Raw genomic sequence first — 15008 nt, 5'->3', positions numbered from 1 at the left:
AATTAATGTAAAATAAATAGTTTTAACAACTTTAATTGTTTACAAATGTAGATATGTGTATGTGTGTGTGTGTGTGTGTGTGTATATATATATATATAAAACATTTATTGAAAAAAAACAAATGTTACAGGGACTTTACAGTTAGGCTCAGATTTCACTCGGAAATTCAGCAGTTATAGTTAGAGTTATTTCAAGTAACTATAACACCCGGCCTAAGGTAACTATAACTTGTGCCCCACCTGGGGAGGTGGCAGTCTCTGGGGCTGCAGGAGGGGGTCACACTGCATCATAGCATCCAGTGCATGGCAGCACTTCACAACACTTCATGCAGTCATTGCACAACCACCCTGAACAACTCCGAAGATGTTCAGAGCAAACAGCAGTAGGCAACACCAAATGAAGTGTTTTAAATAAATTGCTGTTTATCAGACACTTTTGTTACAAAAGATTGCACCCAAACTCTTTACATAAACACGCACCAATAAACATCCCTCCTGTATAATGAGATCAAAATAGTACCAATTGATGGACACAAACGAAAACAAACCCTACCATTTTGATGCATGCACTAGCACTTAAAGGCTACATTCTTTAGACACATGAAGTAGGAGCTGCAGCATGGCATGTATGGTAATTCGTTTGTATGAAGTGAGTCATGAGTGAATTAAATTAAACTACAACAATAGCACAAGAAAAACAGCTGCAAGACGAAAATGGCACAAATACAGGCAAAACTTCACCACAAATTCATAAACTGTATTGTGAATGAAAAATCAGCTCAACATCTCATAGGGGGCTAGTCTGTCATGAAAGCAAACACTGAAGTGTCTTCCAATGACAAATCATGTGGAGTTGTTCCACTGCACCCAGGCACAAGAGAGAATACATGTTACAATGATGCATACACCAGAACAGTAAGGTGATTTATTGTGTGTTTTGAGGTTGTGTATTACAGATTTTGCTACCTGCAAGCTAATCTGTCTACTAACAGTATGAATCAGCAGATGGGACGATAGCATATTATGTAATTCACAACATTGCAGTACTTTGAGGCCCAAACTATTAAAAAGATGCATAGGTGGAAAGCAGGGGGCAAATAACTTCACATAAGGATCAGAATTGAGCTGCAATACACACTGTCCAACCTTAAGCTACTTGCTTCATCTGAAGACCCACTGCAAATAAGACTACGTTACAGTGATCATAATGTTTTGCTGACAAGCACACAACCTTCACCTCTGCCATCCTAGGATTTACTTAACAATAAAACTCATCTGAATCCCCCTCCACCACTTTCTCCATATTCTGTCCCCTAGGAAAACCATCCATCCGTTGTCCAGGTGCCCCACTTGTCTAACATAGATATCATAACAAATCCTACCTAACTCTCATTGTGACTAACCACAACCCAACAACTCCCCAGATCATGTCATCTAATACCACAAACTCATACAGAGGGGGAATCCAGGAAGTTACCTGGTCATTTATGGCTGTAACAGGTGTCAGCAGGTAGTCAGCCTTTTCAGTCTTCATCACTCACATCAGCAATCCTCATACCACTTTTACTAATCTCATCACTACCTTCCTGTAGAGGTCTGTACAGAATGTCCCTTAGTAAATGAGATCACACTAGACGGTCATCCGGTAAGGAAGGATGAAATGATATAAAGCGTAGAGGTGTTTTATGGATTGGGGCAAATTATGGCTCGCCACTGGACTTCCTTTAGTTCTGAAGGGCAAAAAATGCTGAATGAGACAACCATGTCGTCAGCTTTCGAAGGTCATTCCCATGTCAAAGTATGGTACTATGTCTGATAGTGGCATATTGTTACCTAATATGAAGGTGCACTAAAGGTGTTCTTAAGGAGCACTAAATCTGCAGGTTTTGGGGCTTTTGGGACTATGGTCCCCCACAACTGCGGCAGAAAGAAACCTGGATAAATGAAACAATGGTGGTAATGGGCCAGGTCTACAAATGGTCAGGAACTTTTATCCTAACCAACACTTTATTATTTTCATAATTTACTTTGTATGGTGGCACCATTTTTTGTTTGCATGGGATCAAGAGGAATTTACAAGAATACCACTGGAGATACATGTAATTTAAGAGACTTGCAAATGTCAGAGAATGACCTGAGAAGAAACTAATGGGAACTGAGTACTGCTCCTTTTATTTGCATTGTTGAACAGTTCCACTACTGTTAACAACCATTTAATTATTTTGATGAAATTATATTTGCAGTTTAAGCATACTTCGTTTATTTTTCACCTGCAGATATTACTCTCTTAAAAGCAAATTATTTTATTAATAAGTCTGATGAGTTGGCAAGTACATAAAGTGTAAGTTATTAGATCCACACCCTTCCAAGGATTCTCCCTTGCACCACCCCGCCACTCATGTTATTCTGTTTATACATATCAGGCTCAGACGTACTCCGGGTAATTCTGCATATCCCTTTGATATCTGCTTCAGGTTCTGGATGGCAGTGGAAGATTTGAAGAAGAAACCAAACCGAGAAGTACCTGGGCGAGTCCAGGAAATCTGGCAGGAGTTCCTTGCACCGGGGGCTCCCAATCCAATCAACCTTGATTCAAAAAGCTATGACAAAACCACACAGAACGTGAAGAATGCTGGGAGGTACACATTTGAAGATGCTCAGGTCAGTAAATCTATTACTGTGACTTGAGGCAGACTTTGTTTAGACTTGTAATTGTATTACTGTCCCATTCATTTTTCTCAGCAATAAATGAAAGGCTTTACAGGGCTGTGCTGTTGAGAAGATTTATAAGCAATTGGAGCGTGGGTCTATGAATTGTTATAAATTGGAAAAATCATGTACCTAGAGAACAAACAGGAGTTAGGCGACCATGGGCTTGATTCACAAAAGCTTTACGTTCGACCTGATAGCACAGCTCTCAACATGACCGGTGGCTATCAGAACTTCAAAATGTAAATATAAAAACAATTGCTTTTTTGTTTGTTTTTTTCAATCCATCAGGTTTATTTTGATGATATAAGACACAAAATGCAAACCAAACCTATTGACCAACCAATGCTTTATTATCATGAGTATCAGGAGGAAGTTCTGAGAAAGACAGGGAAAAGATTCACACTGGAGTGAGACTGGCCAGTTCCAATGCCTGCTTCAAGTTAATGCAATATAATTTGTGACATCAAACATACCTTACTTTATTGAAGTTGCACGCAATATATAACACACGCCCTGATGTTTGCCCTTGTTGTAATGTCCCGCAGGCCACCTTCTTGCATATGGTATGTTTTGAAAGCTGGCTCTGTATATACTATATCAAGGTGAGGTATAGTGTGCACGGAGTCCAGGGGTTCCTCAGAGGCTTGACAGAGGCTAAAGTAGATAATACTAATGCTCTATTTGTGGTAGTGTGGTCGAGCAGTTAGGCTTATCAGAGGGTAATGTTAAGCATTTGTTGTACACACACACAAGCAATAGAAGAAACACACACTCAATGACTTAACTCCAGACCTATAGCATTTTATATAGAAACATTTATTTTTGTTACCTTATTACTAGAACCACAAGATTCAGTTCAGAAGTAGATGCTGTTGCAGGTAGGTACTTAATGTAGACAACAATGTAACTTTGTTTCACTTTAGTCAAGTAAACAGTTTTTAGGAAAACAGGGAATATCTATTTTAAAAGTGGACACTGCATTTTTTAAACAGTTCCTGACCCACATAAGCCTTTGAATCCATTGTCAACTTAGACCAGTACAAATCGCTAAAATGTAGCTCAGCCAGACGCATGTTTTTTTATATACAAGTGGCATATTGTCCAGTCATCAATTGACAAACAATTTATAAGTCCAAATGATTACAGATTGTAACGCCATCCCTTGTGATCCAAAAATACGTACCGTAGTGTAAGGCTCTTGAAGCCCATGGCACCTGTTCAAGTTACATGAAGGATTCCCACTATTCAAGTTGCATGAAGGCTTCTCACAATTCCTATTTTACAGAAAAATGTCCTGTTAATTTTGATTTCTACAAATTCTCTACATCTTCTCAACTCCATCTGTGTTCTTCAATCTTCAAAAACCAAGAGGATTGGCAGGCTGAAGAAATACCCAATTGCAACTGGGTTTCTACTAGGCAGCATAACCTCCTATGTCACTAGATGTTTCTGCAACCTCCAGTTTTACATAACATTAGGAAAAAAGGCTTCCAGGCTTGGCCTGAATGTCTGTATGTTTGGAGTTTAGGAAGAGACTAGTGTCACTAGTACTGGAGGAATGTTCTGGCTGTAGAGTTCGAAAGTCTAAGTTGGTAATGTCCCTCTCTAATACTCAGACAATTCAGTAGGAATGAATGCAAAAGCAGCACACAGAAAAGTTGTGTTTTCGTTTGTCAGTCCCTGAGACTGAGTCTTGCAGGGGAATTTAAGGGGTGAGGCAAGGCTATGATTAAAAATTACCATTGAGGGAAACAAAGTAAAGTTCTTACATTCCTCACTTAATATTTTAGACAAAGGCCCATATTTATACTTTTTGACGCAAAACTGCGCTAACGCAGTTTTGCGTCAAAAAAATTAGCGCCGGCTAACGCCATTCTGAAGCACCATGCGGGCGCCGTATTTATTGAATGACGTTAGCCGGCGTTAGCCGCTGGCGCCGTCTGGTGTGCGTTAAAAAAAATGACGTACACCAGGCAGCGTCGGCGTAGGGGGATATGGGGCTTGGGCGTCAAGAAATGGGGCAAGTCAGGTTGAGGCAATTTTTTCGCCTCAACCCGATTTGCGCCATTTTTTACGACTCCCAACCCCCATAGAAATGACTCCTGTCTTAGCAAAGACAGGAGTCATGCCCCCTTGCCCAATGGCCATGCCCAGGGGACTTATGTCCCCTGGGCATGGTCATTGGGCATAGTGGCATGTAGGGGGGCACAAATCAGGCCCCCCTATGCCACAAAAAACAAAAAAAAAAAACACTTACCTGAACTTGCCTTAATGTCCCTGGGATGGGTCCCTCCAGCCTTGGGTGTCCTCCTGGGGTGGGCAAGGGTGACAGGGGGTGTCCCTGGGGGCATGGGAGGGCACCTCTGGGCTCCTTCAGAGCCCACAGATCCCTTAACGCCTGCCTTTTGCAGGCGCTAAAAAACGGCGCAAAAGCGGGCGTACGTCATTTTTTTTGACCCGCCCACTCCCGGGCGTGAATTTTGCCCGAGAGTATAAATCCGACGCACATGCCTCGGAGTCGATTTTTTAGACGGGAACGCCTACCTTGCATATAATTAACGCAAAGTAGGTGTCCACGCTAAAAAATGACACTAACTCCATGGACTTTGGCGCTAGATGCGTCTAACGCCAAAGTATAAATATGGAGTTAGTTTTGCGTCGAAATTGCGTTAAAAAAACGACGCAATTCCGGCGCAAACGGAGTATAAATATGCCCCAAAGTGTCTCAGTTTCTGTTTTAGAGAAATATTTTAAGACAAGACCATTCCCAGTATCTTACATGACAGAAAATGCATATGGTAGATGCCTGCTTTAATTATTTGACCCCTCTGTCTCTCCAGACTTCTGCCAATGCCAGCCCACCCTTTCCCACCAAGAGTCAAAGAAAATCTCTACCTATTCGGGTTCAATCAGGTTTCCATGATATGCTGGGAGTGGCTGACTTGTCTGAGGATGGAGTCTTTTCAAATAGAGATAGTGTTGTGCCTTCCTATCCACTGCCTTTGTCATACTGAAATACCTCCACATTGTCTATTTGAAGTTTATAGCATTTTCCTAACAGAAGTTACAAATATAATGCTTTTTAGCTACATAACCTGTTTTATGAAACAGTTCTCTTTACTGAATTTTCGTTTGTCCACATACTCCTGTCTATATCCTCAGCCTGTCAGAGTGACATAGAAAATTCAATCAAATAACCCCAAAGGTAAAATCCCATCCCACCCCCTTTTCAACCCCAACAATCCCATATCAATGGTATCAGGCTAGGTGACAACTTTATTGCTATTTGAGTGTACAGTCCATCGCTACAGCCGCCCTGGGTATCAAGTAAACCTATATAAGTTAATGTATTTTTAATGGTTTGTGGTGGCATTCCCAATACTGGAAAATGCTGTAGAAACATTTTTTTCATGAGCTCCATTAGGAGTAGTGATAAACAAGGTCCACACCATGCTTGAATGCTGTATCCTTAGTTTGAATGCCATAGTATTTTTTTTCTTTTCCAGTTAATTCCCACATGTTATGTAGCCTATGGTAATGTATCTTAGTAATTTCTCTATACTTCCAAAATGACCTGTTTTGTCGCACCCAATACCAGTCGCTAGTTTTCCTATGGTGACTTATATAAATTTGTTAGCCAACCTGAGCAGAATGTATGCTGGTAGGCTCAATAATTTATGTTCAGATATGACATTGATGTCATCTAACACCCTCTCCCAAGTATTTCAAAAGGTTAGGACAGTGCCATTACATGTGTTTAAGTGTTCCCAACTCGCTGCATTCTTGCAAACACTCTTTTTCGGTGGTGTGATACCAGTATGATGTTATCTATACACATGTTTTTAGGAGTTGCACTTTGTGTAGACACATTCACCCTTTGGTATACTGAGTTTCATGCCTTTGGGGTCAAAGTTCTCCCAGCTCAGTCTCCCACCTCTTCTGTCTGGGTAATTTCCCCCATTCAGCACTGCTCAGAAGGAATGTATTTATTTTGGATACTGATACTACACGGTTGTCCCCAGATTTGGGTATCAGCCATTATAAATATTTTTTTCATTTCTTCATTTTCTTGCTTTATTTTATGACAGAATATGATTATGATTATGTAAATATAGAGTTAGAGAAAGTAATATTTATGTGTATAATAAGATGAGTTGTAATATCCATTTGTAATAAAATAGATACATTGTGTATGAATTTTGCAGAGATATAACAGTGGGGTAGCCCTGTAATTATGTATAGATATACCTAGTTTACCAGACATTATTCAGGTGAATAGCTTGTCTTGTATTTTTAACAAGCAAATTGGCCAATAACTGGCACATAGAAAGGGGTCCTTTCCTAGTTTAAGCAAAACAGCAATGGTTGCTTCTTGCATCGTTGGTGTCAATGTTTTACTTTCCACTCACTGCATAAAAGAGACTGCTAAGCACCAGTGCTAAAACCGTGACAGAAAGTTTCATAGAATATAAGTGTATAGCCATCCAGCCCAGAGTTGTCTGTAACTTTAGGCGTGCTATGTCATTTATCTCTTCATCTATCATGATAGACTACTCTAGCTTCTGAGCTTGCACCTCCAACAATCTAGTCTCTGATGCATCCCATAGGCTGTGCGTGTAGGCTAATTCCTTCCTTATTATTTTCTTGCATGTATGTAGGAATGTATTTCCAAACTTTTCCCCTGCTGACTTCGCTAAAAGGCAAGTTATCCATAAGATACCAGCTATTATGTTTCCTTGTCTCCCTGGGAATTTGAATAGTGATCTGTATCTGAGCATGATTCAACAAGGGCTGTGTACCTATGTCAGTCAAAACAACTTGATTCATCATATGTCATTAACTTAGGAAGTAGGCTAAGCCAGCATATGTTTTATGTGCTGTCGAGAAGTTAGTGTAGTGTCTCCTTTGTGGGTGGATACTATGCCACATATGTACCAAACCTTCTTCTTTCATCCACTCCCTGCCTTTGAGAGAAAGAGAGAGAGAGACCCTAATCTTTCTCAATCTTTCTGCCGATTATTCTCTTTCATTGCACATTATTGAGTTTATGTCCTGTACTATTATAATATCTTTATCTGGGGATTGTAAAATAAGTGGAATTTTGGATTTAAGAACGTTTCCCCGACCTAGAGATGTATACCAGTGCCATGTGGATGTGTAGCCCCCAAGGGAGACTCTAATGGCTAGCATCCTGCCCGTAGACTCAGCCACAGTTTTAAACACCCTCCTAAAGACGCCTGCTACCAAAATTGCCTCCCCTGATTTCTTCTTTGTTTTGGAAGAGAGATATTGCTGGGCAAACCATTTTGAGCACAGCTTATACCAATCTTTCATGACCAGATGGGTTACTTGCAGAAGACATATCTCACACCCTGAATTTCTCAATATTGATAGTGAATCTCCTATTTTAACCTGAGCATTGAGCCATCTGACATTTAGGCTCAGGAGTTTACCGCCTCCACCATTAATTTCAATATTGTAACTATGGAAGCTTCCTCTCTTATCCCATTCTTTTTTTCTCTGATACAAATTGCTCCTACTGTTGTCAGAAAGTGTAATCACTGTCTATTGTAATAAAATATATTTCTCACCTACATACCCACCTAGCTCCTCCAGTACCAAAAATTGCATGAACATAACAAATAATTGCGTCTTCCCCCTTCACTAAGCCATTCTCAGTTCAGAAGTTTTATGGCTAATGACCACAGATTTGGAATATCCTCCTCTCCATAAGTGACTTGTCCCCATGAGGGGACACCCCCCCTGCCCAGACCCAGGTAGCTTTATCTTGTCCTTTATCCTCACCAGGGCTTCCGGAGGGTTACCCCATCCTATTTCTGTCCTCTTGATACTACTGAAGTCTCTTAATTTGGCCCAGCTAAGGTTCTGGCTCCTCATTGTTGCCCAGCAGCTGCATTAATAAGGCCTGCTGCTCCACCACCAATTCCTCTTTCAATGGTTTCAAGGTGCACCAGATGTTCTGCACCATCCTCCATCTTCCTGGCTTTGGACAATTTTTGTTGATAAGCTGGGAGCATGTCTGTTGACCCTGAATATCTGTTTATGGGTTCCCCTGCCCCAGCAGTTGACATGTCTCTGATAGAGATACTACAATTGCCTGTGCATGAAGCCTTGCCGCCGTGAAACCCAATATCCCTGCTAGAAGTGAAGTGCAGGCCTGAGGGGGTTGAGACTGACAACTGTTGTGTTTGCCTCTCTATAGGGAAACCAGTTGCTGCTTTGCCTCCTTCGACCTCCTTGGCCTCCTTTGCCAGCACTGAAGTCCTCACCTGATCTTGTTGCCTTGTAGTCGGGCACTGCTGCTTTCCCTTTGCTCTCTAGTACTAGTTGCCACTTAGTGTGGCATGGTTTTCTGCTCGGGCTGCTTTATGTGGCCCAGTTTTTTTCTTTTTTAATGTGCAGTTTTATATAGCCCGAACCCGATCCAAAGGTATTGGAGCACTTTACATGAGCACCAGTTACGTTACACATGGACACCCTCATTTTGGTATGTGCAGAGAAATTACGTGATTTGCCCAGAATCACAGGATGTTGAGCTGATGCCAAGGCTCGAACCTGGTTCCCATTGCTCCAAGGTCGAGAACTCTGGCTGTTACGCCACACCCTCTCCCCAGTTAGCCTGCACTTGTCCTGTGGTGCAGAGCAAACTGATTGGCTGGCTTCAATTAAAAAGAAAATTAGCAGTCTCCATAAATAGGACTCAGGGACTTTGTCCAGTATTCTGAAACGTTTTAGAAATAAAAGAGCAGAAGAGGGACACCCTGACTCCCAGACATTTGTGAGTGAGACACAGAAGGATCCCTCACTGGCCAAAATTAAAAATAAGTTGTGCCATTTGTATCGCAGTACCCCCATGGGAGCTGCAGCTGAAGCTTCACCCCAATTGTGTTGTGTAAGCTTTACAGAGCAAGCATGTGCAGTTCTGCAATACCTTGGGAAGAAACATGTGTGGTGAGTACCTCAGGACTACTGCAGCACCTGAAACATTTTAAATTGAAAAACCAATAGAAAATATTGGATGGGCAGCCGCAGGGGATTCAGCATCTATTTGAGTGCAGGGCCTGGCCTTTAACCCTGAGGCTCTGCAAGCGTGGGGTTGGGTATCTGCAATGGGTTGGAGAGCTGCAACCCTCGCCTCCACTGTGCATAGACTGCGCTCACAACTGGTGGACAGTCACGGGGGTTTAACACAGGGTCTGTCCAGGCTGAGCACATCCAGGGGCCATGCACAGTGGGGATGCTGGCTGAATATAATAAAACAACACAATTCAATGAAAAAAGCAAAGGTTAAAGTGATGTTATAGTTGGGTATGGTAAATAGATTATTAGCTTACATGAAAAAAGCTGTAAATTGACTGACCAAAACAAAGGTTAAAGTGACATTATAGTTAGATATGTTAATAAGATCTTAGCTTATGTTAAATACCCCCCAGAAATTAACTGAGAAAACTGAACGTTAAAGTGACGTCTTAGTTAGGTGTTGAATTAAATGACACCGTAGTTAGATGTTGAATATATATAAAACTAACTTTCTATTCCCACAGAAAACTAAACATTGTAAATGTCTGCCAAAGTCCATGTGGATTCATGAAATAATACCACCATTATTAGCAAATGAGCAGTTTTAATCCTCTTTTTAATGGCACCTTCCTTAGTGAATCTGCACAAACAACCAGAACAAGACTTGATTTTCCTTATCTCAAGCATTCTCTACTAACTCTTGACTGGTGGCATAACCAGTGCCCTCTTTTGTCATTGTGAGTTTATTTGATTAGTTGATTGTTGATCTGTGCCCTTTAAAAAAAAAAAAAAAACATTAATTGGTGAAGGATCTCTACTTTTAATAGTATGTCCATATGGATGACTATTATTTATGATTGAATTGATTGATTTGAAAAGTAATTTGCAAAACTTGCCTATTTGGACAAATAATTAATGTGCTTTTGCAAGCACACCTTATAAGATGAATGCACACAGTAAAAATGAATAATGAGGTATTTGCTACAGCCTGATTCAGTCCGTTTGTTGCATAAAGAACACCTATAGGAAAACGGAAGATAGCGATCTCTATTGCATATAATTGTTTCTAGTCTAGGATCATCTCTGCTTCACACAGGCCCAGTCCTGTTCGATTGACCACAAAACATCCTGAGAGCACAATCTGGTGGTTTATTGTTGATGAACATGGTTATATAAGGAAATGGATTTGTAAACTGCTGGATCATGAGAAATATGACATTGGAAGAGCCGACTGACAAAGACCCCCTATCGAGGACAAGATGTGTATTACAATGTATTTGGATTCTGAGGTACTATAATTCCTTTTTTGCTTAGGAAGGAATCCTCAATCCTAAAAAGGTTTACTGAGATCACCTAAGCAGTGCTTAATGTTTTAATGTTTTAGATTGATAAGCACACATATTGGACATGGCAGAGGACCTGCAATTGAAGGTGTAATGATGGCTAGTTATCTTTTAAGATGTTTGAGAAATGGATATCTGTTTTTAAGAATTACACACACATTTTTGACTCAGGAATGCTCTGGTTATGAAGTAAAGCTCAAAGTTGGTTCAATTAGTAATTTAAGAGACTGGAGTCAACATAAAAGGACTTATCTTTGGAGAAGGTCTTGTTAAAAGTGTATGGAAATGTGTTTCTACATTTATAGCTTTAGATAAAGCTCAAAACTCTTTAAGAAGAGTATTTTGTACCCGTTGTATTGTTGGATCTTGAAGGATCTCTAAAAGGGAACAATCTGGTGGCTGAAACAAAGGACCCAAGGATAGTTCCAGGAAAGCGGACCATTCCACAATTATCAAGCAGCCACAGGTTTCATCATTCAGGGAAAAAGGAGCATTATATGTAGAGGCATGAGTAACTGTGAACAGCAATAACCAAGGTAAGTATGGGGTACACTATTGTGTCGTCCCTTACAAAGTTAGGAGGGTGGTTGAAGAAGTTTGTCAAAAATTGGAGACGTTCAACCAACGATGGCTGGATATTAGAAACAGTGACAAGCTGCAAGATAGAGTCTATGCACAAGCCAGTTTAGATAGTAAAACCAGTGTTATATTTGAAGGAAAAATAGGAGGCTTTGGCCGATAAGGAGGCTTTTCAGATATTACAAAGAGTGCAATCATAAAGGTGGACAACGAGTTATGCAGCACAATTTCTGAGGGAAAAAGAAAGACAAAAGATAAAGACCTGTGATTAACTGAGAAATCGTTATAAGTAGGCAGTTTTCAAGCACATCATAAAGATGACTGGGTGGTGAAGATGCTTCTAAAGAATGCCTATTTCACAATGCCAGCAGCACATGAGGGATATCTTAATTTCAGGCAGAAGGATCAGCTTCTTTGGTGTGTAAGTATACCATTTAGGGGGTCATTACAACATTGGCGGTATAAGGCGCTTACCGCCGTGCAGAAGACCGCCAATATACCGCCGCGGTAGACCGCCAAAGCTATTATGACACACATCACGGAATCCGCCGAAATTCAGACACCCACACAACACCGCCACACCAAAGGTCAGCGATAAACTGGCGGAAACAAATCCTCCACCTCCACGCCAACAGAAACACGCCCATGCTATTACGACCCACGAATCCACGCGGCGGTCTTTCAACTAAGGTATTCCATTGGCGGTGCACACCGCCGCGCTCAATATACACACACATCTACAAAACACCGCCACATTGGACAATTACAAATACACACACCTGATACACATACAGACACCACTCCCACACACCCAATACAATATAAAACACAAACCCACATCACCCACAAACCCCTACAACCAGAATTTCTGAGAGAAGTCCAGAGACAGCACAGCTATTGACAACCCCATCACACAGAGGCACACAACACCATCACCCACACTACATCCACGCACAAAACACCACATACCACTACACTCACCACACTCATCAACACATACACCACCCCACACATCACACACAACACCCCATGTCACGCCAAAGACACCCCTGCTTCTCCGAGGAGGAGCTCAGGGTCATGGTGGAGGAAATCCTACAGGTAGAGCCACAGCTATTTGGCTCACAGGTACAGCACACATCAATAGCCAGGAAGATGGAGCTATGGCGCAGAATAGTCGACAGGGTCAATGCCGTGGGACAGCACCCAAGAAATAGGGAGGACATCAGGAAGAGGTGGAACGACCTACGGGGGAAGGTGCGTTCAACGGTATCCAGGCACAACATTGCGGTGCAGAGGACTGGCGGCGGACCCCCACCTCCTCCCCCACAACTAACAACATGGGAGGAGCAAGTCCTGACCATCTTGCATCCTGAAGGCCTCGGAGGAGTCGGTGGAGGATGGGACACTGGTAAGTCAAATCTTAACTATCAGATCCCCCACCCTACCTGCATGCTATCACACACCCCCACCCTCACACCCTCCCATATCACCCCAAATCCTCACTAATCTACCCATGACACCAACCACCCATCCCAACACCACGCCCTGCATGACACAACTAAGCATGGACACCCAGCACTAAAGGATGCCCACTGCACATACCCAGAACACCCCCCCAACCATCACCACACAAGCCCCCACACAGGAATGCCTGCACTGGGGATCACGCACACCCAACCATTTCACACCATGAAACACACACATGCAATAATCATGTTCTTATACCCCTGCAGGAACCCGAAGGAACGTCACCACACCAGAGGGTCCAGACAACACCACTCCACCCCCAGAAGAGGCCCACAGTGACGACAGCAGCTCTGCCCCACTGGATCCTGATGACCAGCCCGGACCATCGTGGGCCTCAGGACAGTTGGTTCCCCTTGCCCAGCCACAGCCCAACTCCGAGCTGCCACCCTCTGGTAACAACGGCACAGCACCCACCCAGCGGGCCCAAACCTCCCTACCCAGGACAGGTCAATCAACAGTGTGTCCACCACTACAGGGCACCCAGGGTAACCCACCACCCCAACAACAGGGACCTGGGGGCAGTGGTAGTGGGCACACGGTCCAGGGGACGGAGCCACAGGAACACCGGGGAACTGGGAGGGCTGCTGTGCGACAGAGGGAGGACAGGCCAAGGGAACCAACTCTCCACGAGGCCCTATCCTCCATCATGGGAGCATACCACCACTCCCAGGAGACGATGGCGACGGTCCTGGACAAGTTGCAGGAGACCCTGCGTCTGCAAGACGAACTGTATTTGGGGTTCAGGGAGGAGCTCAGGACCATCATCTCCGCCCTGGGCACCATCGTAGGGGTGCTGACGGACATTCAAAAGACCTTGAGGGACACTGTGGCACTCCAAGGGGCCCCTGACACTAGCCAGGATGACGAACTGCCCACCACCTCCGCCGGTGCTAGTGAACAGGACGCCCCACCACAGGACCACCACACCAGCACCCCACCCCCTGCAGACAGACAACCACCACGCAAGTGGGCCATGAGATCCAGGAACAGGACACAGCAAGATGGCAAGACCCCCGCCAGGAAATAAGACCACCCTGATTGTCCCCGCACTGTCCCACATTGTCACCCTGTCCAGATTGGAACTGCCCCAGCTCCACCTCCAATGCCCAGATGGGCAGTGCACCTGTGAGACTAATAGACTGGACTCTGCCATGGACATTCCTCCACCATCACCCATCACCATTTTACAACCTTCCTTGATTTTTTTAGCACTTAAATAAACACCCTTGAAAGCCAAAAAAATCAGGAGTCAGTCTATGATTTGGAACTTTGTATTATCAATTACAGTGTCATAATGGGTTACCCATTGTAAGGCTAACATACCAATGTCACACATCACAAGCCCTTGAAGGATGCAAGCAGTTGACACGTATGTTACAACACTTGTGAAACTGAAATGGAAGGGTACAACTCAATTAACAAATAGTGAGTGAAATGTAGGTACAGGATAGAGGTAGACGTGTGAAAGTTAATGTAATGTTAAACCAGAAAATGTTCTCACCTGTGTCTCACTGGAAATATTGCTGTATGACTGACTCCCTGTTGTCGTTTTCTTCTTCCTCAGCTTCATCCTCATCACTGTCCACTGGCTCCACAGGCTCCACAGCTGCCACAACACCGTCATCTGGATCATCCTCCTGCAGAAAAGGCACCTGACGTCGCAATGCCAAATTATGGAGCATGGAGCAGGCGATGATGATGTCGCACACCTTCTTCGGTGAGTAGAATAGGGATCCACCTGTCATATGGAGGCACCTGAACCTGGCCTTAAGAAGGCCGAAGGTGCGTTCGATCACCCTCCTAGTCT

At 43.1% G+C, this 15008-nt stretch overlaps 1 protein-coding gene across 2 annotated transcripts in view; it reads left to right on the top strand.

Annotated features, from left to right (window-relative positions):
• Nucleotides 1-15008, top strand: part of RGS7 (regulator of G protein signaling 7) — a 1783260-nt gene that overhangs the window by 1607260 nt on the left and 160992 nt on the right. For both annotated transcript variants that reach the window (XM_069234688.1, XM_069234689.1), the window contains exon 15: nt 2474-2660. In XM_069234688.1, the coding sequence (XP_069090789.1) occupies nt 2474-2660 (187 nt within the window). The remainder of the gene's footprint in view (nt 1-2473; nt 2661-15008) is intronic.

The sequence above is a fragment of the Pleurodeles waltl genome, chromosome 5, assembly GCF_031143425.1.
Source record: "Pleurodeles waltl isolate 20211129_DDA chromosome 5, aPleWal1.hap1.20221129, whole genome shotgun sequence".
Taxonomy (NCBI): Eukaryota; Metazoa; Chordata; class Amphibia; order Caudata; family Salamandridae; genus Pleurodeles; species Pleurodeles waltl.
This window is presented reverse-complemented; position numbering and strand designations above follow the sequence as displayed.